General features: G+C 44.5%; 1 protein-coding gene across 1 annotated transcript in view; it reads left to right on the top strand.

The window, feature by feature from the left end:
- The window catches only part of LHFPL4 (lipoma HMGIC fusion partner-like 4), a 53764-nt gene continuing 27787 nt past the window's right edge, over nucleotides 225-26201 (top strand). Inside the window, exon 1 of the mRNA XM_003132354.6 lies at nucleotides 225-1743. Within this exon, the coding sequence (XP_003132402.3) occupies nucleotides 1338-1743 (406 nt within the window). The 5' untranslated portion in view covers nucleotides 225-1337. The remainder of the gene's footprint in view (nucleotides 1744-26201) is intronic.

The following is a 26201-nucleotide window of genomic DNA, read 5'->3' as shown; positions in this document are numbered from 1 at the left end:
AGGGGGTCCTCCAAATTAGAAGGCTTTATTGTGAAGTGGGCTTACTGCTCCGGCCGGGGGACCCCGGGGACGGTGCCTACCGGTCTCCCTGACTGCCTGAACCAGGAGCTCCCGTTCCTTTCCTATTCCGCTCCGCCCCGCACGCCGGCGGCAGGAGCGCGCCTCCGTCGGGCCGCGCAGGTGCACGAGAGCTCGCGCCTCGGCGCGGGAGCGCGCCCCGGGGAGAACCCGAGCAAAATGGAGGCCGCGCCGAGGCCGCCGCCTGGGCCCGGGAAGCCGCTACTGGGAGCGCCGAGCCGCGGTGCCTAAGCCGTGCCAGTCCCGGACCCTGCCCCGGACCGGGCCCAGGTTGGTCACCCCGCACCCACTCCCGGCGGCCGCAGCCTCTTCGAGCGTCGGGCTTCGGCGCGGGGCAGCTGCTCCCCCCACCCTCGGCCCTACCCGGGCCCGGCCGCTCCCCCGCGCCCTGGGGACAGCCCTGGCCCCCTGCCCGCCCTTTGCCGCCCAGGCTGCCTGCCGTCCCCGGTCTCTCGTCCCCTTGGCCTGGAGAAGCTTTTTCTCTAGCCCTGGCCCGCCAAACCTAGGTTCCCCCCCCCTCCCCCGCCTACATCCAGCCCTGTCTTCTGGAGGACCCTCCCAACCCCCTCGCCCCGTGTTCAGATCCTGCAGTCCCAGCCCACGATTCCTCTCTAGCCTCATCCTGATTCCTCCACTTCGCCCTCCCTGTTCCAGCCCCTGATCACCTTCCCTGTCCCCTAGTATGAGCCCCTTATATCCCCTTCTTACCCCTTCATAGAAGTGCCCACCCCCCTCTCCACAGCCCCTTTCTAGACACCCAATTCCAGACCTCTTTTTACCCCTAATACCAGCCCCTAAATACCCTTCCGAGCTCCCTCTAAAACCTCTCTGCTAATTCTCCAGCACTCGTCTCCAGCCTCCATTCCTTCTCCCCACGGCCCACTCTTACTCCGCCAATATTATCCTCCAAACCCCCTCCCCAAAGCCACCATGACCACTTTCTAGCGCCTCCCTTCCAGCTCCCATATTCTCATCCCAGCGCCCCCCAACACTCACATGGTTCTTCCTAAGTCCCCCAATTGGAGATCTTTGCCAGTGCTCCCCACCCGACACCTCCCCAATACTCTCATGACCCCCTCTTAGCCCCTCCTTACCAGCCCCCAGGTCCTCTCAGCTCCGCCTCAGGCCCCGCCCTCGCGGGTTCCTGGGCTTAGGGCCCCTTCTCGCCTGCGTCCTCAGCTCCTGCTCGGCAGCCCGGCGGTCGGTCCCGGGCCGGCGGCCCCCGCCAGCCGCCGCCGCCGGCCCCGCCCCCGGGCACCATGCTGCCCTCGCAGGAGGCCTCCAAGCTCTATCACGAGCACTACATGCGGAACTCGCGGGCCATCGGCGTGCTATGGGCCATCTTCACCATTTGCTTCGCCATCATCAACGTGGTGGTCTTCATCCAGCCCTACTGGGTGGGCGACAGCGTGAGCACCCCCAAGCCTGGCTACTTCGGCCTCTTCCACTACTGTGTGGGCAGCGGGCTGGCGGGCCGAGAGCTCACCTGCCGCGGCTCGTTCACCGACTTCAGCACCATCCCGTCCGGCGCCTTCAAGGCGGCTGCCTTCTTCGTGCTGCTCTCCATGGTGCTGATCCTCGGCTGCATCACCTGCTTTGCGCTTTTCTTCTTCTGCAACACCGCAACGGTCTACAAGATCTGCGCCTGGATGCAGCTCTTGGCAGGTAGGGTAGGGGCGGGAGCGGGACTCCTAGAACAGACACGGGGGATGGGGCTCTTTCCTTCCGGGACCCCTTTTTGGAGGAGTCAGAGATAGATTCTACTCCTCTGTCTAAAGACACACCTCCTTTGCTGACTTTTGGAAACCACTGGGGAGGGATTCTCTGAGACACCTTGGAGCAGGAGGTAGTGCCTTAGAACAGGATCTGTAGTTCTGTGTGCTTGGATATGGACAGACTGCGTTTATTGGTGGTTTAGCGTTATGTTTGAGTTTCTGAGGGTCTCTGAGAGGCTGTTCGCTGTCTTAGGGGAAATAATTTCTGAATGAGGAGTTACTCTATGTGTGAGCAATTTCTGTTGCATTGGGAAAAGCATGAGATGAAGAATCAGGAGATCTGACTTTGACCTTTAACTTGCTAACATTATCAACTCCTATGTTTCTCTTTACTTCTCCAAGGCTCAGTTTCCTCATCTGTAAAACAGTTCAGATTCCAAGAACTCATGAAAGAGTATCTTGTAAACTGTGAAGTGCTATGACATGGGGGGGGGTGTAGGAGAAGGCTGTCTGTAGTGTCTATCCAGTGTTTGAAGTGTGGGTGCTTGACAGCACTGGACAACATGGGTCTGGAAAGGGCAGGTCTCTAGCCACCCCCACCCAAGGCAGAAAAGGTTGTGGTGCTATGCCCAGTGGGAATGAGTCCCTGGGGCCCTCTGAAATGTTTCAATAAGACAAACAACTTGCCCTAAGAACCAGAGAAGAGGCTTTTGGGAATGAGAACTGCTGAGATGGTTTTCCAGTGTCCATTAGAGTCCCCCATCTAAAGTCCCTTGTGTACCTTTCGATTGAAGACAGATTTTGAAGATTCAGCAACTTGGGCATTTGCCTAATTGCAGGCCAGATAGAGAGCTGGGCTGGGGAAAGTGGGGCCAGGGGAATGGCAGGGGTGGAGAAGGAAGGCTGATGAAGCTGGTGAAGGAAAAAATTTAGAGCCCTCCAAGTTGAGAAAGAAAAGAGAAAATGTAACGATCATGCAGCTGAGATTTTTTAAAAAAATAAACACTTCAGGACGTTCAACAAGTGTCAGCCCCTTCACAAGAGACCTCCTGAAGGTGTTATATCACTTGTGCAAAACAGTGTAGGGAATTGCCTTTGGGTTATGGGGTGTACACCCTTGAACCTCATCATTGAGGGGAAACCTCCATCGTTTAAAGGAGGAATATGATTTTTGGAAACAGCCGAGTGTAGAAAAAACAATAGGTGATCAAACCAAGAATTGTCACTGGAGATAAATGCCAAGGTGTCAAGCCAAAACCATGAGGCTAGTTTGCTTCCCCAAGAGAATGGTAACAAATGCTGGGAGGAATTACTGCACTGTTAGCTGAATTGCTCAAACTCCCAAAAGGATTACTTCGAAGAAGTTAGCATTTATTCAGTGTGGACATTCTAGTGGGCTTGTTTCAAATCCATCTCACTCCAACTTATATGGAGGTCTTTTAAAATTTTTGAAGAAAGTTAGGAAGGGGAATTGTAAAATGTGGGGGTTATCACCCTATTTATCAGTACCCAGAAGGTGATATTATGTATTTTCTATTCTATTCTTAAAAGTCAAACCAGAGAGAATAGATGCTTAACTGGAACACCCATTTCCTGAGCCTTAATTTGTAATCTGCTGATGGTTGCTGACCTCTTGGCCTTCCAATACTCTGTAATCTATGTGGGTTTAATCTTGGGGATTTGATGAACTGTCCAACAACCACCATGTAAATATAGAATTTCAGGAATCTTAGAAATAAGCTCCTTCAAATGCTGCCTTCCTCTGCCCCCATTTTAGAGACATGAGCCTAGAGCAATGAAGGTCTTACCCAAAGTCACACAGCCAGTCATAGAGTAAACTAGTCTTGACTCCTGGCCCAGTGCTCTTTTCCTTGTGTTACTGCCTCACCCCTGAGGGTAGTTATCAGAGTTGAGCAGTTCATTCTGTTTTACTTACAGATTGCTGAGTTCTCTGGGTAAGTGACTGATTCACTTTGCTTAAAGTGACACCAGGGCAGAGGCCAGGGCACTGGACTGGGAGTCATGGACTGGGGGAGGGTTCTTAGTGGACTCTGCCTGTGACTCACTATGCAGTGTTAAGCAACTGTTTTTAGCTTAAATCTCAGTTTTCTCATCTGTGCAGTGGAATACTAGTCAGTATCTCTTTCAGTCTTGTGGGGTACCTAGAACGACTCTTTCACCAAGATCATCCCACTCAGAAAGTGAGAAATCAGTCATCCTCAGATGAACTGCAGAGAAGCAGAAGGCCTTCTTTGTGTCAGATAAGAATTAGAATACTCTAGGAGTTCCAGTTGTGGTGCAGAGGAAACAAATCTGACTAGGAACCATGAGGTTGTGGGTTTGATCCCCGGCCTCATTCAGTGAGTTAAGGATCTGTTGTTGCCATGAGCTGTGGTATAGGTCGCAGACGTGGCTCAGATCTGGCATTGCTCTGTCTGTGGCCAGCAGCTGTAGCTCCTATTCCACCCCTAGCCTGGGAACTTCCAGGCCTTGGGTATGGCCCTAAAAAGCCAAAAAAAAAAAAAAAAAAAAAAAAAAAGAAAGAAAGAAAGAAAGAAAAGAATTAGAATACTCTAAAGTAATATTTTAGAATCTTCTGAGTGCAGAACACTGGACCATTGGGACAATACAAAGCAATACTTATTTCTTTGTTCATTCCCCACCTGCTCAGTGATCTCACCTCTGTTAGGTGCTATAATACTGTAATACTGGCCACAAGAATCTTAGGTCTATGAAATGCAATCCCTGCTCTCAGGAAGCTTACCATCTCTTTGAATCACTATATTGGTCAGCAGTCTTTCAGTGAAAAATGATAGAAACCCAACTCACGCTGATTTAAGTAAACTAAAATACCGTAAAGAGGGTGGTGGTTTTGGCTTACGTGCATTAAAAGTCAAGAGGGCTGGCTCCAGGCACAGACGGACCCAGATGCTCAAATAACATCATTAAAAATAAATCTCTTCCAGAGTTGCTGTCATGGCTCAGTGGTAATGAGCCTGACTTGTATCCATGAGGATGCGGGTTTAATCCCTGACCTTGCTCAGTGGGTTAAGGATCCAGCATTACCAAGGGCTGTGGTGTAGGTCACAGATGAGGCTTGGATCTGGCATTGCTGTGGCTGTGGTGTAGGCCAGCATGTGTAGCTCCAATTGGACCCCTAGCCTAGGAATTTCCATATGCCGTGAGTGCTGCTCTAAAAAGCAAAAACAAAACAAAACACCCCCCCCAAAAAAAAATCTCTCTCCATTTCTTGGTTCCTCTAAATTAGCTCATTTTTAGGTCCACTTCTCTCTTGAAGGTGGAAAGGCAGGCTACCAGCAGTTCTGAATTTAGGTTGCTTGTGCTTAGCAATGCCTATGGAAAAAGAACACCAGTTCCCCACTGGTTCCAGCAAAAGTTTCAGGGCTGATTCTGATGGGCTCATCTTTGGTCAAGTGTCTACTTCTTAACTAATTAGTGCGACTTTCCTGGAACACATGGACTGATAGGGGAGCAAGATAAATTTCCACAAAGGGAAATCAGGTGTGCCTACTGAAAGAGGGGCACTGTAGGTAAGACAAGTGCAGTCAAGCCTCGCCCTGGACAGTCTAAGCACTAATATGTGCTGGGCTTTAGGTACTGTGGAAACCCAGGGCAATCCAGGAGGCTACTGGCCTAGCTGAGAGGTGAAGCTTGAGTGAGGCATGGTATGCACAGCTGTGAGGCGTGAGAGCACATTCTGAATGGACAGGGAGATCATGGGCAGAGACACAGAAGTGAAAAAGCTACCTCTGGCTTGAGTGTGGCATCCATTTAGGGGAGCAGCCTGGGGAGAGGCCAGAAAGGAATGATGGGGTCCAGTGTGCAAGGCTCTGAATACGGGATCAAGGAATTTGGACTTCAACCAGTAGACAGTTCAAAGCTATTACCACTGTTATTATTCAGGAAAAAAAATAGCATTTTCTGAGCCTTTCCTAGATGCTTGACCATGTGCTAAATATATACATACATACTGTTATTGAATCCTCACAACAATCCCGTGGAGTAGGTACCATTATGAATATTTCATAGATGAGAACGATGAGCCTCAGAAAGGAAAGAGTCATTTGTCCAAGGTCATGTAGGGGGTAAGTGGTGGAGCCAGGATTGTAACTCAGTCTGTCTGACTCTAAAGCTCAGGGATTTATGAAGGATTTATAAAGGAGCATTTAGGATGGGGATAGAGACAGAATGAATTTGCCACAAGAGTTGAATGCCATGCAGAAAGGTTGGGAGACTCAGGTGGCTCTTTGTGGAGTTAGGGGTCAGCTTTTCAGGGCTTCTCAGAATATCTCTGCTGCTCTTCATTTGGTCTTTTTCATTTACGGAGAACACACAAGCCTTTATGCGAGACAGCCAGCTTCTATGCTAGACACTTTTATATTTGTTATGCCATTTACCTTCATCTGTTAAAATGACTTGGCCAAAGGTCATGCATCTAGTGAAGGGTGAAGCTGAAACTTTGCACAAGTCTAAATGGATCTAGAACTTGTTCTTAACCCTGAATTGGAACCCAGAATGTGAATACACAGATTACAACTGTAAGCTCTGTGTACTCAGTGTTTACCAGTGGGCTGGGTGAGAGTAGCCAAGGGGAGGTTGCTGGCTGAAGTAGAGACCCAGGCTGGAAGCCTGGTCCAGGGTCCCAGAGGGCAGTGCAGGGTAAGGGTGTAAGAGCCAAGGACTTAGAATTCTTGCTCTGCCTCTTCCCAGCTGTGTGACCTTGGATAAGTGGGGTTTCCTCTGTGAGCCTCAGATCCCTTATCTGTAAAATGGAGATGATTATTGTACCTACTTCAGAGGTGATAGAAAGGAATAAATGAAACTGTGGAGCTGAAATGCTGAATGTGGTTCCTGGTGTACAGTGAACACTCAATAAATGGTCACTGTTATTCCTGTGGCATAGGCTGAGTGAAGAGCAGCTTGTGAGGAATCCTTGCTACTCAGGTGAAAGAGTTAGGATTTGCTAAGATGATCAAAGGCCCTGAGAAGTTATAGACTGTCAGCTGGGAAGGGTCTTATTAATCAGCTGGCCCAACTCCCTCCTTGTACAGATGAAAAATCTGAGTCCTAGAGAGAAGAGACAAGTCATGGCCACAAAGCAAGACTCTACTGTCTCCAGAAGGGAGATGATTTTGAGCACATTTACTCAGTGTTAAGAGCCTGTTCTGCATCAGGCAGTGCCTGGTGCTAGAATCAGAGCAGAGAACAGAATGAGATGGAGTGGGAGCTGTGGAGATTGAAGGTGGAGGGGTCAGGGCTGGTTGGTGATCCAGAGGTTAGTCTCTTCCAGCCTTCCAGGTGTGTGTCCTCCATCATCAGGGGCCTCTGGGTGCAGAGCAGCAGTGTCACTGCAGAGTAGAACATGCATCCATATTCCTTCCCACTTTTGGGGTGCATTTCAGATTTGGTTTGGGATTTTCTTCATCTCGTGAGTCCTGGTTGTATGTAATGGCACTGCTGAGCACACTGGGGGAATTTCTTCCCTCCTCCCTCCTCCCCTCTTTCATTTTCTTTCTCCCCCAACTTTCCCTTCCTTCCTTCTTTCCCACTTACCACCTTCTTTCCCTCCTCCACCTCTTTCAGTTTTTGTTTTGCTCCCTCTCCCCCTACTCCCTTCCTTTCTTTCTCACGTCAGTCCTTTACCGGCGGCCTCCTCTGTGTGTCACCCATTGTGCTAGGCTCAGGGAATCCTGAGTAAGAGTCCTCGCTCCCAGGAAGCTCCTAGTCTAATGGAAGAGGCAGGAAAGAAATTAGATCATCACACTGCAGGACAAAACATGAAATCCTTGAATCATGCAAGGGTATCCCGGGGGCACAGAGGGGGCTTCTGATATGTTAAGGACAGCCAGGGAGGTCCTCTCCCCAAAATGTTACAGCATTTGAGCTGAGTCTTAAAGGTTGGGAAGGAAGGAGAAGGGGAACCAAGCAGAAGAGATGGTATGATCTAAGGGATGGGGGAAATAAATAGCCTGATGTGTTTGGGGCACAACAAACAATTAGCACAAGGGGAAGTGAGAGCTGAGACTGGGGAGATGGGCAGGCGCTGGATTGTGGGCGCCTTCTAAGTCATGGTCAGGAGTTGAGACTCTATCTGTAAGCAGCAGATAGTTGTTGACTTTTACTTGGCATTTTTTTTTTTTTTTTTTGGTCTTTTAAAGGCCGCATGTTTGGCATATGAAAGTTCCCAGGCTAGGGGTCAAATCAGAGCTACATCTGCTGGCCTACCCCACAGCCACAGCAACATGGGATCCGAGCCTCGTCTGTGACCTACACCACAGCTCACGGCAACACCAGATCCTTAACCCACTAAGGGTCTGATCCCACTGATCTCACTTAACCCAAGGCCAGGGATCAAACCTGTGTCCTCATGGATCCTAGTTGGGTTCATTACCACTGAGCCACGATGGGAAATCTCTCCGTTTTTTTATTTTTTTGTTTGTTTGTTTTAATTGGAGTATAGTTGATTTGTTGACTTCTGTTTTCAAGCATTTAGTTTTTTTCAGACTTTCATTTGCTTTTTGGAAAAGTTAATACATGCACATGAAATGAAATTCAAACGATTAAATGGTATATAATCAGATCTAAGTCTCTTTCCTGCCTTCATCCTCCAGTGGTCTTCCCAGAGGTCACCTCCCAGAAGCAACCATTTTTACCATTTCTTGAATATCATTTTCAAGAAATCTCATAAATACACAAGCAAATGCAAACAATATTCTTTTTACATAAATGGCATATTATTATCTATCACTACATGGCAAATTACCCCAAAACTGAGTGGCTTAAAGCAATAAGCATTTATTTCTCTTTCTGTGAGTCACAAGAATTTGGGAGTAGCTTAGATAGGTATTTCTGGCTTGAGGTCTCTCATGAAGTCACACTCAAGACCTTAGTGGGGGGAATTCCCATTGGGGTGCAGTGGAAACAAATCCAACTAGTATCCATGAGGTTGCTGGTTTGATCCTTGGCCTCGCTCAGTGGGTCGGGGATCCAGTGTTACTGTGAGCTGTGATGTAGTTCGGTGATATGGTTTGGATCCCACGTTGCTGTGGCTGTGGCTCCAATTTGACCCCAGCCTGGGAACTTCCATATGCCGAGAATGTGACCCTAAAAAAAAAGACCTTAGTGGGGTCTGGGATCATCTGAAGGTTGACTAGGGCTGGAGGAGACCTCCAAATGAGTGATCCAAGAGAGAGAAATAAGACATTCCATTGCCCTTCCCCCTCTTTTGGTAATAGCTTTATTGAGATATAACTCATGTGCCATACAATTCACACATATAAAGTGTACAATTCAGTGGTTTTTAGTATATTTACAGAGTTGTGTAACCATTACCACAGTCAATTTTTTTTTTTGTCTTTTTTTTTACCATTTCTTGGGCCGCTCCCGCGGCATATGGAGGTTCCCAGGCTAGGGGTCCAATCGGAGCTGTAGCTACCAGCCTACGCCAGAGCCACAGCAACACTGGATCCATGCCGAATCTGCAACCTCCACCACAGCTCACGGCAATGCCGGATCGTTAACCCACTGAGCAAGGGCAGGGATCGAACCTGCAACCTCATGGTTCCTAGTCGGATTCGTTAACCACTGCGCCACGACGGGAACTCCTCCACAGTCAATTTTAAGATATTTTCATCACCTTAAAATGAAGCCTTATACTCTTTACCTATCTTTCCTAAGCCTACCACCCCCATCTTCTCCAGTCACTAAGCAACCACTAATGTACTTCCTGCCTCTTAAGCCTGTTCTGGACATTTTGTATAAGTATAATCATATAATATGTAGTCTTTGTGATGGGCATCTTTTAATTAGTATAATAGTTTCAAGGTGGATCCACGTTGTAACCTGTGTCAATACTTCATTCATTTTTACCGTTGAGTAGTATTCCATTGTATGGATATCTTGCCTTTTGTTTGCCCAGTTATTAGCTGATGGACATTTGGGTTGTTTCCACCTTTTGGCCATTGTGAATGAGTAATGTTGCTGTGAACATTTGTGTACACATTTGTGTGTGGATACAGGTTTACATTTCCCTTGGATGTATACCTGGGAGTGGAATTGCTGGCTGAAGTAGCAACTCTATATTTAACATTGTGAAGAACTGCCAGATTGTTTTCTAAAGTGGCAGCACCATTTTACATTCCTACTAGCAGTGTATGAAGGTTCTTATTTATATGCTCATTGACACTTATGTTATTATCTGACTTTTTTTCTTTTTTTTTTTTGTCTTTTGTCTTTTTAGGGCCACACCCGCAGCATATGGAGGTTCCCAGGCTAGGGGTCTAATTGGAGCTGTTGTTGCCGACCTATGCCAGAGCCACAGCAACGCCAGATCCAAGCCGAGTCTTCAACGTACACCACAGTTCACGGCAATGCCAGATCCTTAACCCAGTGAGCGAGGCCAGGGATCGAACATGCAACCTCATGGTTCCTTGTCAGATTCGTTTCCGCTGCACCACAACTGGAACTCCTATCTGACTTTTTAATTATAGCCATCCTACTCAGTATGAACTGTTATCTCATCGTGATTTTGATTTCCATTTTCCTAATAATTAATGATATTGAGATATAATTGACATATGAAACTGTATAAGCCTGAGGTGTACAGCAAAATGATTTGGCTTCCATATGTCATGAAATGATTTATCACAACAAAATTAAAGAAATAGAAAAAAAATTTTTTGTGTGTGATGACAACTCTAGGATTTACTCTCAACAACTTTTATGGGAGTTCTGTTGTGACTTAGTGGTAATGATGAACCTGACTAGTATACATCATGAGGGTTTCATCCCTGGCCTTGCTCATTGGGTTAAGGATCCGGCATTGCCATGAGCTGTAGTATAGGTTGTAGACACGACTTGGATCCCATGTTGCTGTGGCTGTGGCTGTGGCCGGCAGCTGTAGCTCCAATTCGACCCCTAGCCTGGGAACCTCCATCAGCCTCAGGTGCAGCCCTAAAAAGCAAAAACAAACAAATAAACAAAAAACCCCCAACCCACCCACAACTTTTATATATAACCTATAGCAGTGTTAATTATATTTATCATGTTGTACATTACATCCCTAGTACTTATTTACCTTATAACTGGAAGTTTGGACCTTTTGACTGCCTTTATCAAGTTTTCCCCTTCCTTTTGCACCCCTCTGGTAACCACAAGTCTGATCTTCCTTTTGCACCCCTCTGGTAACCACAAGTCTGATCTGTTTTTCTATATTTATTTGTTTTTGAAGTATAATTGACCTATAACATTATATTAGTTCTAATTGTATAACACAATGATTTGATATTCTATATATTTCAAAACAATCACCGTGATAAGTCTAGTTATTATATGCCACCATGTAAAGATATTACCTAGTTATTGACTGTATTCCCCACACTGGACGTTTCATACCCATGACTCATTTTATAGTTGGGAGTTTGTAGCTCTTAATCTCCCTCACCTATTTCTTTCCTCCTCCTATCTCCTTCCCCTTTCACCATTTTTTAGTTGGGTTATTATAATTTTTGTTTTACTACTGAGTTGTAAGAGTTCATTATACTCTTGATAAAAGTTCCATATCAGATGTAGGATTTGCAAACATTTTCTTTCATTCCGTGGCTGTCTTACTTTCTTGATGGTGTTCTTTGAAGCAAAATAGTTTTAAATTTATACAAAGTCCATTTTATCTTTTTTTTGTAGTTATTGTTGCTTGTGCTTTTGATGCCCTAAGAATCCATTGCCAGGGGTTCCCGTCATGTGGCTAGTGGTTAATGAACCTCACTAGTATCCACGAGGACGTGGGTTCGATCCCTGGCCTCACTGAGCTGTGCTGTGGGTCGCAGACTTAGCTTAGATCCAGTGCTGCTGTGGCTCTGTGTGTAGGCCAGCAGCTATAGCTCTGATTTGACTCCTAGTCTGGGAACCTCCATATGCTGCAGGTGCAGCCCTAAAAAGACAAAAGACAAAAAAAAAAAAAAGAATCTGTTGCCAAATCCAAGGTCACAAAAATTTACCTTTATGTTTTCTTCCAAGAGTTTTATAGTTTTAGCACTTACCCTCAGGTCTCTAATCTGAGTTAATTTTTGTATATGGTGTAAGGTCAGCGTTCAACTTCATTATTTGCCTGTGGCTATCCAGTTGTCCCAATAGCATTTATTTATTTATTTATTTTATTACTCAATGAATTTATTACATTTATAGTTGTACAGTGATCATCACAATCCAACTTTATAGGCTTTCCAGCCCACAACCCCAGCGCATCCCCCCAGCCCCCAAACTGTCTCCTTTGGAAACCATAAGTTTTTAAAAGTCTGTGAGTCAGTATCTGTTCTGCAAAGACGTTCATTGTGTCCTTTTCTCAGATTCCACATGTCATGCCCGTGAAAGCATTTGATGCTGGCGTCTCATTGTCTGACTAACTTCACTCAGCATGATAATTTCTAGGTCCATCCGTGTTGCTAAAAATGCCAGTATTCTGTTCCTTTTAATGGCTGAGTAATATTCCATTATGTGTATGTACCACATCATCTTGATCCACTCCTCTGTTGATGGACATTTAGGTTGTTTGCATGTCTTGGCTATTGCAAATAGTGCTGCAATGAACATCTGTCTTTTCAAGTCACGGTTTTCTCTGGAGAGATGCCCAGGAGTGGGATTGCTGGATCAAATGGTAGTTCTATTTTTAGCTTTCTGAGGAACCTCCTTACTCTTTTCCACAGTGGTGCACCAATTTACAATCCCACCAGCAGTGTACTAGGGTTCCTTTTCCTCCACACCCTCTCCATCACTTATTGTTTGTAGACTTTTTGATGATGGCCATTCTGGCTGGTGGTACCTCATAGTGGTTTTGATGTGCATTTCTCTAGTGATGAGTGATGTTGAACATCTTTTCATGTGCTTTTTGGCCATCTGTTTGTCTTCTTTGGAGAATTGTCTGTTTGGATCTTCTGCCCATTTGTTGATAGGGTTGTTTGGTTTTTTGATATTGAGCTGCAGAAGGTGTTTATAAACTTTGGAGATTGGAGTTCCCGTCTTGGCTCTGTGGTTAAAAAATCCCACTAGGTTAACGAATCCGACTAGGAACCATGAGGTTGCGGGTTCGGTCCCTGCCCTTGCTCAGTGGGTTAACGATCCGGCGTTGCCGTGAGCTGTGGTGTAGGTTGCAGACGCGGCTCGGATCCTGCGTTGCTGTGGCTCTGGCGTAGGCCGGTGGCTACAGCTCCGATTCAACCCCTAGCCTGGGAACCTCCATATGCCGAGGGAGCGGCCCAAGAAATAGCAACAACAACAACAACAACAAAAAAGACAAAAGACAAAAAAAAAAAAAAAATCCCACTAGGAACCATGAGGTTGCAGGTTCGATCGCTGGCCTTGCTCTGTGGGTTAAGGATCCAGTGTTGCCGTGAGCTGTGGTGTAGGTTGCAGATGCGGCTCAGATCTTGCGTTGCTATGGCTGTGGCGTAGGCCGGTGGCTACAGCTCCGATTAGACCCCTAGCCTGGGAACATCCACATGCCATGGGAGCGGCCCTAGAAAAGGCAAAAAGAAAAAAAATTTCTTTTGGAGATTAATCCCTGGTCAGTCACTTCATTTGCAAAGATTTTCTCCCATTCTGTGGGTTGTCTTTTCATTTTGTTTAGGGTTTCCTTTGCTGTGCAGAAACTTTTAAGTTTAATTAGGTCCCATTTGTTTATTTTTGTTTTTACTGCCATCACTCTAAGAGGTGTATCTGAGAAGATGTTGCTGTTGTTTATGTCAGAGAGCGTTTGGCCTATGTCTTCCTCTAAGAGTTTTATAGTGTCTGGTCTTATATCTAGGTCTTTAATCCATTGTGAGTTTATTTTTGGGTATGGTGTTAGGGAGTGTTCTAATTTCATTCTTTTCCATGTGGCTGTCCAGTTTTCCCAGCACCACTTATTGAACAAGCTGTCTTTTCTCCATTGTACATTCTTGCCTCCTTTGTCGTAGATTAATTGGCTGTAGGTGCGTGGGTTTAATTCTGAGCTTTCTATCCTGTTCCACTGATCTATATTTCTATCTTTGTGCCAGTACCATACGGTTTTGATGACTGTTGCTTTGTAGTATAGTCTGAAGTCCAGGAGCCTGATTCCTCCAGCTCCATTTTTCTTTTTCAGGATGGCGTTGGCTATTCTGGGTCTTTTGTGCTTGCAAACAAACTTTAAGATATTTTGTTCTAGTTCTGTGAAAAATGCCGTTGGTAATTTGATAGGGATTGAACTGAATCTGTAGATTGCCTTGGGTAGTAGAGTCATTTTGACAATATTGATTCTTCCAATCCAAGAGCATGGTATGTTTTTCCATCTCTTTGTGTCATTTTTGATTTCTTTCATCAGTGTCTTGTGGTTTTCAGAGTACAGGTTCTTTTGTCTCTTTAGGTAGGTTTACTCCTAGGTATTTTATTCTTTTGCATGTGATGGTAAATGGGATTGCTATCCTAATTTCTCTTTCTGATCTTTCATTGTTAGTATATAGAAATGCCATCAATTTCTGTGTGTTAATTTTGTATCCTGTGAGTTTGCCAAATTCATGGATGAGCTCTAACAGTTTTCTGGTAGAGTCTTTAGGATTCTCTAGGTATAGTATCATGTCATCTGCAATTAGTGATAGTTTTACTTCTTCCTTTCCAATTTGGATTCCTTTTATCTCTTTTACTTCTCTGATTGCTGTGACTAGGACTTCCAAAACTATGTTGAAGTTTAGGGGTGAGAGCGGACATCCTTGTCTTGTTCCTGATCTCAGCGGGAATTCTTTCAGCTTTTCACCATTGAGAATGATGTAGCTGTGGGTTTGTCACATATGGCTTTTATTATGTTGAGGTAGATCCCTCTATGCCCACTTTCTGAAGGGTTTTTATCAGAAATGGGTGTTGGATTTTATCAAAGACTTTCTCTGCTTCTATTGAGAGGATCATATGGTTTATATTCTTCAGTTTGTTAATGTTGTTAGCAGTTGCCTTATATATTGTGGTGAACCTATGCTGGGTGTGTAGATATTTAAAATTGTTATATCTTCTTCTTGGATTGGTCCTTTGATCATTAGGTAGTGACCTTCCTTGTCCCTTAAAATATTCTTTTTTTTTTTTTTTTTTTTTGTCTTTTTGCCATTTCTTGGGCCACTCCCGTGGCATATGGAGGTTCCCAGGCTAGGGGTCCAATCGGAGCTGTAGCCACCGGCCTATGCCAGAGCCACAGCAACACGGGATCTGAGCCGCGTCTGCGACCTACACCATAGCTCACGGCAACGCCGGATCGTTAACCCACTGAGCAAGGGCAGGGATCGAACCCTCAACCTCATGGTTCCTAGTCGGATTCGTTAACCACTGCGCCACGACGGGAACTCCCCTTAAAATATTCTTAATTTTAAAGTCTACTTTGTCTGATATGAGTATTGCTACTCCAGCTTTCTTTTGATTCCCATTTTCATGGAATATTTTCTTCCATCCTCTCACTTTCAATTTGTATGTGTCCCTAGAAGTGAAGTGGGTCTCTTGAAGACAGCATACATATGGATCTTGTTTTTGTATCCATTCAGCCAATCTATATCTTTTGGTTGGGGTGTTTAGTCCACTAAATACCATTTAAGGTACCTTAGTCCATTTAAGGTAATTATTGATATGTACGTTCTTATTGCCACTTTAATAATTGCTTTGGATATGTTTTGTGCTCTTTTTTCTTCCCTTCTTCTCTTGTTCTCTCCTCTTCTGGTTTGATGACTATCTTTAGTGTTGTATTTCTTATTTGTTTGTGAATCAGTTGTAGATTTTTGGTTTGCAGTTATTCTGAAGTTTTGACATGAGTATATACATATATATATATATATATATCTCATATATATATATGAGATTGTTTTAAGTTGTTGGTCTCTTAATTGCAAGTGCATCTCCAGTGTCCTGCATTTGTACCCACCTCTTCCCATGATTTCTGATTTTGGTGGCATAATTGCACATGGATGATTTTGTATCTTTACTGTATATATACCTTTACTGGTGAGTCTTGCCATTTGTGGTATTTTTGTTTCCTGTTGCAGCCTTTTCTTTTCCATCTAGAGAAGTTTCTTAATATTTGTTGTAAAGCTGGTTTAGTGTTGCTGAAATTCTCTCAGCTTTTGTTTCTCTGTGAAGCTTTTGATTTCTTCTTCAAATCTGAATGAGAGCCTTGCTGGGTAAAGGAATCTTGGTTGGAGGTTTTTTCCTTTCATCACGTTAAGTATATCATGCCACTCCCTTCTGGCCTTCAGAGTTTCTGCTGAAACATCTGCCAATAACCTTATTGGGGTTCCCTTGTATGTTGTTTGTTTCTTTTCCCTAGCTGCTTTCATGATTTTCTCATTGTCTTTAATTTTGGTCAGTTTGATTAATATGTGTCTCAGGGTGTTCCTCCTTGGGTTTATTTTATATGGTACTCGTTGCACTTCCTGGATTTGAGTGAGTGATTCCTTCCCCATGTTAGGGAAGTTTTCGGCTATTATCTCTGGGAATATTTTTTCTGTCCCCTTCTCTCTCTCTTCTCCTTCTGGCACCCCTGTAATATGGATGTTGGTGCATTTAACATTGTCCCAGAGTTCTCTGAGACTCTCTTCATTTGTTTTCAATTTTTTTTCTCTTTTGTGCTCTGCATCCGTAATTTCCACTAATTTGTCCTCCACCTTGCTTATTCGTTCTTCTGCCTCCTGTATTCTGCAGTTGGCTGCTTGTAGTGAATTTTTTATTTCAGTTATTGTATTTTGCATCTCTTCTTGTTTAAGTTTTATATCTTGTATCTCTTTGCTCAGTGTTTCCTGTAAGTTATCCATCTTTGCCTCCAGTTTATTTCTAATGTCTTGAATCATCTTTGGCATCAGCTGTCTAAAGTCTTTTCCCTGGAGGCTGAGAATCTGCTGATTGCTTGGCTGATTTTCTGGGGTTTTTTCTTTCTGTCTCATCTGAGTTATAGTTCTCTGTCTTTTCATTTTTATAGGTTTTTGGTGCGGTGACCTTTTTATAGATAATAGAGTTGTAGTCTCTCTTACTTCTTGTGTCTGCCCCCCTTGTGGCTGAAGTTGGTATGGGGGCTTGCTGTAGGCTTCCTGATGGGAGGGACTGATGCCTGCCCACTGACAGGTGGAGCTGATTCCTGTCCCTCTGGTGGGTGGGGCTTTGTCTCCGGATGGGATTAGAGTGATTAGAGTCGGCTGTGTGCCTGTGGGGTCTTTAGGCAGCCTATTCACTGAGGGGCGGGGCTGTGATCCCACCTGGGTTGTTGTTTGGCATAGGGCTTCTCAGTGCTGATGTGGGTGGGGCCAGATTTTCCCAAAATGGCTGCTTCCAGAGAAAGGCAGCCTGCTGAATATTCCTGAGAGCTTTGCTTCCAGTGTCCTTCCCCCACAACAAGCCACATTCACCCCTGTTTTCCCAGGATGTCCTCCAAGAACAGCAGTCAAGTTTTACCCAGATTCCTATGGAGACTTTGCTTTGCCCTGGGACCAGTGCACATGAAAGTCTGTGTGTGCCTTTTAAGAATGGGGTCTCTGTTTCCCCCAGTCCTGTGGAGCTCCTGTGCACAAGCCCCACTGGCCTTCAATGCCAGATGCTCTGGGGGGCTCTTTCTCCCAGTGCCAGATCCCCACATGTGAGAGTTTGATGTGGGGCTCAGAACTCTCACTCCTGTAGGTCAGTCTCTGTGAGCCAATTAGTTTCCAATCTGTGGGGCTTCCCACCTGGGAGGTATGGGGTTGCTTATATCATGTACTCACCCCTCCTACCTCTTGATGTGGCCTCCTCTTGGTCTTCTGGTGTAGAATATCTTTTTGAAGGTTTCCGGTCCATTTGATTGAAGATTGCTCAGCATTTAGGTGTGAATTTTGTTGTTTTTAGGAGAGAAGTTGCGCTCCAGTTCTTCTATTCCACTATCTTAATCTCTGCCAACACCATTTATTGAAAAGAGTGTTCTTTGTCAATTGAATGATCTTGGCACCTTTTCCAAAAATTGATTGACCGTAGATACATGGGTTCATTTCTGGACTTACAGTTCTATTCCATTGACCTGTATGTCTGTCTTTATGCTAGTACCAGGCTGTCCTGATTGCTGTTGCTTTGTAGTGAGTTTTCAAATCAGAAAGTTTGAGTCCTCCAACTTTGTTCATCTTTTTCAAGATTGTTTTGGCCATCACACTGCCTTTTTTAAAATTATTATTATTGGAGCTCCTATTGTGGCTCAGCAGGTTCGACCAGTGTCCATGAGAATGCGTGTTGGATTCCCGGCCTCGCTCAACAGGTTCAGGATCTGACATTGCCATGAGCTGTGGTGTAGGTCTCAGACAAGGCTCGGATCTGGCATCACTGTGGCTGTGGCATAGGCTTGCAGCTGCTGCTCCAGTTCAACCCCTAGCCTGGGAACTTCCATATGCCTCAGTTGCAGTTCTAGAAAAAAAAAAAGTAAAAAAAAAAAAAAAGTATATATATATATATATATATATATATATATATATATATATGTAATTATTGAAGTATAGTTTATTTACCATTTGTGTTGTTTCAGGTATACAGCAAAGTTATATATTTTTTTCTCAGATTATTTTCCATTATAGGTTATTACAAGAAATTGAGTATAGTTCCCTGTGTTATACAATAAATCCTTATTGTTTATTTTATATGTAGTAATTTGCATGTGTTAATCCCATACTCCTAATTTATCCCTCTCCCCACTCCCTTTCCTCTCTAGTAACCGCACGTTGCTTTTTTAATGTCTGTGAGTCTGTTTCTTCTTTGTATATAGATTTATTTGTACTATTTTTTAGATTCCACATGTAAGTGATATAATATTTGTCTTTCTCTGTCTGACTTACTTCACTTAGTATGATAATCTCTAGGTCCATCCATGTTGCTGAAAATGGCAATATTTCCTTCTTTGTCATGGCTGAGTAATATTATATTGTGCGTGTGTGTGTGTGTGTGTGTATACATATACCACATCTTTTTTGTCTTTTTTATTTTTTCTGGATATATGCCCAGGAGTGGGATTGCTAGATCATATGGTAGCTCTATTTTTAGTTTTTTATGGAACCTCCATACTGTTTTCCATTGTGGCTGCACCAATTTACATTCTCAAAGCAGTATTGGAGGGTTCCCTTTTTTTCCACACCCTCTCTAGCATTTATTATTTTGTAGAATTTTGGATGGTAATCATTCTAACTGGTGCGAGATAACTCATTGTGGTTTTGATTTGCATTTCTCTAATAATTAGTGGTATTGAGCATCTTTTCATGTGCCTGTTGGCCATCTGTATGTCTTCTTTGGAGAAATGTCTATTTAGATCTTCTGCCCATTTTAAAATTGGTGTATTTTGTTCTTTTGCTTTTGAGTTGTGTGAACTGTTTATATATTTTGGATATTAATCCTTTGTTAGTTGCATTGTTTGCAGATACTTTTCTTCCATTCTCTTGGTTGTCTTTTCATTCTGTTGACCGTTTCCTTTGCTATGCAAAAGCTTTTAAGTTTGACTAGGTCCCATTTATTTATTTTTGCTTTTGTTTCTTTTGCCTTGGGATACAGATCTAAGAAAATATTGCTACATTTTATGTCCAAGAGTGTTTTGCCTATGTTCTCTTCTAGGAGTTTTATGATGTCATGTCTTATATTTAGGTCTTTAAACCATTTTGAGTTTATTTTTTATATGGTGTGAGAGAGTATTCTAATTTCATTGGTTTACATGTAGCTGGCCAGCTTTCCCAGCACCACTTGCCGAAGAAACTGTCTTTTCTCCACTGTATATTTGTGCCTCCTTTGTCGTGGCAACTGCTTTTTATGTCCTAATAGACATCACATACCATCACTTCTGCCACACTCTATTATTAGAAGTGAGTTACTAAATCCAGCCCACATTCAAGGGGAGGAGAATTCAACTCCTCCTCTTGAAAGGAAGTATATTTTAAAAAATTGTGGACATATTTAAAAACTACCACAAGTGGTAGCATACTAAGCACTTGGTTTATATTGCCTTTTAAATTGAACGCATATCTTAGAGATTGTTCCAAATCAGCATATAAAAAGCTACCTTTTTCTTAAGAGCTGCATAATACACTTTTGTACAGATGTGTCATCATATGTGTAATAAATATTTAAGTTGTTTACAGTTAACAATTATAACAATATTTGGATGTATAATGTATATAAATAACTTGATACAACTATAACAATATTTCAATGGATAATGTATATAAATAATTTGGTACCTATGTATATAAGGATAAAATAAAGACCTAGAGTGGAATTGCTGGATTATGTTCTACATGTTTATACTTTTGACAGATCCAGGCATAGTCCCTCCATAAAAGTTACTCCCAGCGGCAATGTCTGAGAATACGTTTCCCCACATTCTTACCAAATGAGTGTGTTAACAAATACTTTATTTTTGCCAACCTGATGGGCAGAAGTAATTTGTCTTTCTTTTATGAATGAAGTTGGGCATGTTTTATATATATAGGCAGATCTTGTTTTATTGCATTCTGCTTTATTATGCCTCACAGCTATTGTGTTATTTTTTTCTTTCTTTACAAATTGAAGGTTTGTGGCAACCCTGTGTTGAACAAGTCTTTTGGTGCCATTTTTCCAACAGCATTTGTTCCCCTGCTTTTGTTTTTTGGCCATGCCTATGGCATGTGGAAGTTCCTGGGCCAGGGATCAAACCCACACCACAGCAGTATCAAAACCATAGTTTCCTTTACCCACTGAGCCACCAGGGAGCTCCACATTTGCTTACTTTGTGTTTCTGTGTCATATTTTGGTAACTCTCACAATATTTCAAACTTTATTATTATTGTATTTGTTATGGGTGATCTGTGATCAGTGATCTTTAATGTTATTATTTTAACTGTTTTGGCATTTTTTACCTATAAAGTATTAAAATTAAGTTTGTGCTTTTTTTCTTTTCTTTTTCCTCCTATGGCTGCACCTGTGGCACATGGAAGTTCCCAGGCTAAGAGCTGACTCTGAGCTGCAGCTGCTGGCCTACACCACAGCCACAGCAACGCTGGATCCAGTCTGCATGTGCGACCTACACTGCAGCTTGTGGCAATGCCAGATTCTTAACCCACTGAATGAGGTCAGGGATTGAACCTGAATCCTTGTGGATACTAGTTGGGTTCTTAACCCACTGAGCCACAACGGGAATTCCCACATTTGTACATTTTCAGACGTTAACACTGTTGAACACTTAATAGACTACGATACAGTGTAAACATAATTCCTTTTTTCCCCCCCTTTTTTGGCTGCCCTGAGGCATATGGAGTTCTTGGGCCAAGGATCAAATCTGAGCTACAGCTGCAGCCTAAGCTGCAGCTGTAGCAACACTGGATTCTTAACCCACTGTGCTGGACCAGGGATTGAATCTGCATCCCCAGTGCTCCCAAGATGCTGCTGATCCCATTGCGCCACAGCTAGAACTCCAAACATTTATATGCACTGGGAAACCAAAAAAAGAAAATTTTGGAGTTCCTGCCATAGCACAGTGGAAACGCATCTGACTAGGAATGATGAGGTTGCGGGTTTGATCCCTGGCCTCGCTCAGTGGGTGAAGGATGCGGCCTTGCCATGAGCAGTGGTGTAGGTTGCAGACATGGCTTGGATCTGGCGTGGTTGTGGCTATGGCTGTGGTGTAGGCCGGTGGCTAGAGCTCCGATTTGACCCCTAGCCTGGGAACCTCCATATGCCGCGGGTGCGGCCCTAAAAATACGACAAAAAAAAAAAAAAAGAATTAAAAAGAAAAAAAAAGAAAATTTTGTCTGCTTACTTTATTGTGGTGGTCTGGAATGGAACCCACAATATCTCCAAGGTATGCCTGTGTTTTTTCTGTGAGGTGTCAGTTCATAAGTATTTTTCTACCAAGCTAACGGTATTTTTCTTCTTTGATTTGTAAGAACTCTTTATAAATTAAGAAAGTCAGCTCTTTGTGATATGTTATGAATATTGTCTCTCAGGTCATCTTTTGACTTTGCTATGGATGTTTTCCTTATGGTGAAATTTGTTTTTTCTTAACATAAGCAGATCATCAGTTCCCTCCTTTATGGCTCTCGGGAGTAGTATAATACATAGGAAGGCCTTGGAGGGCTTTGAGCAGGGGAGCAATCAGGGGAGGGATCTGAGTGCTGGGAGAGAGAATGGGCTGGAGGTGTCAGGAGGACGAGGGCTGAACTGTTCCTATCCTGACAGACTCTTATTTTTGTCTTTTTCTTTTCATTCCCATTTCATATTATTTATCATTATCAACCTTACTTTAATTCTAGAGCTGGCGTAATGGCATAATGAGAGCCCTGGGTCAGGAGTCTGTGCCTGGTTCATAGTAGGTGCTTAACAAGTGCCTGTTGAATGAATGAGTGATAAGCTCTGATTTAAGTCCTAGCTCCACCACTTACTCCTTTGGAGGCAGCATATTCGATAGTCAGCCAACTGAATTGGAACCCTGTGTGACATTACCAACTAAGTGTCCTTAGGAAGGTCGTTCAGGAGTTCTCTCATGGAGCAGTGGGTGAAGGATTCGGCTTGACATTGCAGTAGCTCTGGTCAATCGCTGGCCTGGGAACTGCTGCATGCTGCCGGCACAGCCCCCCAAAAAAGAAAGGTCATGTAATTTCTGACTCTCTATTTCCTCCTCTATAAAATAAGGGCTGTAATGTTAGTAACTGCCTTGTGGGGCTGTTGAAGGATTGATTGTGAATATGTGTACAGACCCTGGCACAAAGGAAACCCAGTTTGCAAAATAGCGAGTATTATTAGCTGTTGCGTGACTTGCATCAAAACCCTTTGGTTCCAACATTCCCTGGTCTGTGCTACTGCCAGGGAGGAAAGGTTGAAAAGTGGGAGAAATGCCTGGAAAAGAGGTAGGGCTGGCTGATGGGGAGCTTTGAAAATTGGGAGTGTAGGTCCTATCCTTAGGTGGTGGGCAGTCACTCTTAAGGCATAGAAGTGACCAGGGCCACATGGGTGTAGAGAGATGACTTGGGCAGCTGCTACAGGGAATGGATCTGACCGAGGCTTGCTGGCAGACAAGGAGTGGGCAGTGGTCCTGGTGAGAGGGGCTGGGGTTGGGGGAGAGAGGTTGGGAAGAAACTGGAGACCTATTTAGGAGCCCAGCAGATGTTGAGGGTGAGGACAGGCAGGCCCTGCAGAAGACTCAGGTCCCCTCATCAGGGGACTGGGTCTCTGGCATGACATTTCCAAAGGACACAGCAGGGAGATCCACTCAGCTGGGAAGTGCTGAATGTGCGGTCCCTGTGGGAGCACAAGAGGCAGGGTCTGACAAGCTGTGGGCTGTTCGGGCCTGCAGCTGAGGAGAGAGGTCTCAGAGATGCAGATGTGAGACTGAGTGTGGGGGAAACTGCCCAGGGAGAGCGTGTGGAGCGAAAAGGGGAGACAGCCTGGAAGCACCAACCTTTAAGCTGCAGGGGGAGGAGGAGCCAGAGGGGCTGCTCAAATTAGCAACTGAGAAACAGAATAGCCTTGAGAAAGGAGAGCTGGCTGGAGGAGCCAGAGGGGATGGGGAAGGTCGGACCCCCTGGATGGGCCTGGGCCAGACTGGAGGGGTGAGACAGGGTGTGGGGAGCTTCAGACCCAACCCTGGAGATGAGTGCAGCAGAGCCGAGCCAGGGCAGCCAGGGATGCAGTGGACAGGGGCTTCAGAGGTTGTCAAGAGGCCCTGTGGGCTCTGTGCAGGCTGGGCCCAGGGGCGGTGGAATAAAGTAAATACTGCTCCTGAATAATTCCCACACAAAGTGATGGGTGTTGCATCCCTTCATAACAGCATCTGTGACACCAGGTACAATTATGTGCATTCTTGAATGTCCCCCTACTAAAGCTGTAGTCTCCCTAAGATCAGGAACCACAAGCCAGGGACTGAATGACTTGGAGGAAGCGTCCCAGGGAGAGAGAACGGTCAGTGCAAAGGCTCCAGGCAGGGGCTGAACTTGAAACAAGGGTGAGGGTGAAGGCTAGAAAGGAGGCCCAGTGTGGCCAGAGAGTAGGGATTGAGAGGCTGGGGAAGGTGGGGAAAACCTGTGGGACACTTAGCCCAGGACCAGGTATCAGGGTTTATCCTGAATGTAATGGCGGCTTTCGAAGTGTGCCAAGCAGGGGAGTGGCATGGCAGCATGTGCTTTTGAATGATCACTCTGGATGCAGAGTGGAGAACAGATGATGATGGGGCAATGAGGAGAGTGGAGAAGCTAGTTAGGAGGCCACTGTGGTCATTGGGGAGGGAGCTCATGGCAGCTGGACAGATGGTGGCAGTGGGGATGGAGAAAAGAGGTCAGTCCTAGATATTTTTTAGAGGTCGAGCCAGTTGGCCTTGGATTGGATGTGGGGGTGAGGGAAAGGGAGGAATCAGGGTGCCTCTTAATGTCTGGGAGCTGGATGGGGTGTAGGGAGCCAGGTGGACTCCTGTCTCCTGAGGTCGCTGGCTGATGGAGGCACTAAAATTGGGCCTGAATCTTCACATCTAGCCAGTTGGGGTTGACTCTTAGGAGAGGCCCATTCTCCCTTGTACAATAAGCCCCTGCCCTGGGTGGGCAGGTTGGAGCTGGTGCAACTGGTGTGAGGGCTTGAGGACAACTTTCTTCTCTGGGTGGGGGGCGTCTTGCTGCAGGTGGTTCTCCCTATAGCCCCCAGTGTGAGGCCTGGGGCAGCGCTTGCGTGGGACGCTGTGTGGAATGCTGTGGTCACAGTCCCAACACCAGCCCTTCTCTGGGCTCCTCTCAGATGCTGTCCTGGTTCTCTGTATCTTACCTTTTCTAAGACTTCTACTGCTCTGTAAAATTATCATTGTTCTTTGTATGAAATTTGGAGGCTATAGATGAGCAAGATTACACCTTAACTCACTCTTCCAGAAACAATCATTCTTAACTGTTGGTTTACAATTGTAAGAATTTAGAGTACTGGTTCTGAGCATACTCAGGAGCCACGCTGTCTGGGTCCAAATCCTGGTTTTGTAAATTACCAGCTGTGTGACCTTGATAACTTGAAAAACCTCTCTGTGCCCTCATCTGTATAAAGAAGACAATAACAGTATTTACTCCACAGAGTGTTGTGGGAATTGAATGAAGTAATGTGTGTAAAATACTTAGCATGGTGTCTGGTGTGTTAAATTTTATATAACTCTTTGCTGTAACTATGTATTTCCTCCCAAAGTGAAATTGTGTTATTTTTTATATCCTTTTGAAACCTAACACATCATGAGTATTTTTTGTATCATTAAATCCCTCTCACTATAATTTTCATAGTGGAATAGTAGTCCACAGTATGAAAGAATATTCCAGTGTTGTTCAATAATCAGTTGCTTCTTTCTTTCCTTCCTTCCTTTTTTCTTTCTTTCTTTCTGTTTTTTTTTTTCTTTTTTCTTTTTTTCTTTTTTTGGCCGCCCTTTGGCAGATGGAGTTTCCAGGCCATAGATCAGATCTGAGCTACAGTTCCGACCTACTCGGCAACATCAGTTTGTTTAACCCACTGAGCCAGGCTATGGATTGAACCTGTGTCTTGGTGCTCCAGAGACACTGCTGATCCCTTTGCACCACAGCAGGAACTCTTCTTTCCTTCCTTCCTTTATTATTTCTCCCTTCTCTCCTCCCTTATCCTCATCTTTTTCTTCTTTCTTTTCTTCTCTCTTGTGACATAATAGACATCCTCACAGCTAAATCTTAGAGCAGATCCTTGAGGATTTTCTTAGGACAAATTCCTAGAAATTGGCGAGCTCAGTCAAAAGGGGTCTAGACATTTTTGGGGTTTTTTTTGTGATTAATCCATTATTTCTGTGAGTTCCATTTGGCTTGTACATTGCAATTCTTTGTTGCTTTAATTATTTCATTCCAAGTGAATAAAAAAAAAAGCCAAGTGAGTGAAATTCTCTGGCAGAAGTCACTAGTGGTTAACTCCCACCTAGCTTACAGTTTCAATAGGTAACTTATTCACATGGTTCTGAATTCATAAGGCATAGTGGAGTTCCTATTGTGGCTCAGCAGCAGCAGACCCGACTAGTATCCATGAGGATGCGGCTTTGATCCCTGGCCTTACTCAGTGGGGTAAGGATCTGGCTGGTGTTGCCGTGAGCTGTGATGTAGGTCGCAGACTCGGCTCAGATCCCGAGGTGCTGTGGCAATGGCGTAGGCTTGCAGCTGCAGCTCCAATTCGACCCATAGCCTGGAAACTTCCATATGCTGTGGGTGCAGCCCTAAAAAGACCAAAAAAAAAAAAAGGAAAAAAAAAGAAAAATGCAGCAGGCTAGCAGTGCAAGGTCTTCCTCCTACCCTGGGTTCCCGCCCTCATTCCCCTCCTTAAAAGTAACCAGGATTATCAGTGCGAATGTTATATAAGTGGAATCACACTATTTTTCAGTGTTATGACTCTAAGATTCATCTAAGTTGTTGC

The sequence above is a fragment of the Sus scrofa genome, chromosome 13 (assembly GCF_000003025.6).
Source record: "Sus scrofa isolate TJ Tabasco breed Duroc chromosome 13, Sscrofa11.1, whole genome shotgun sequence".
Taxonomy (NCBI): Eukaryota; Metazoa; Chordata; class Mammalia; order Artiodactyla; family Suidae; genus Sus; species Sus scrofa.
This window is presented reverse-complemented; position numbering and strand designations above follow the sequence as displayed.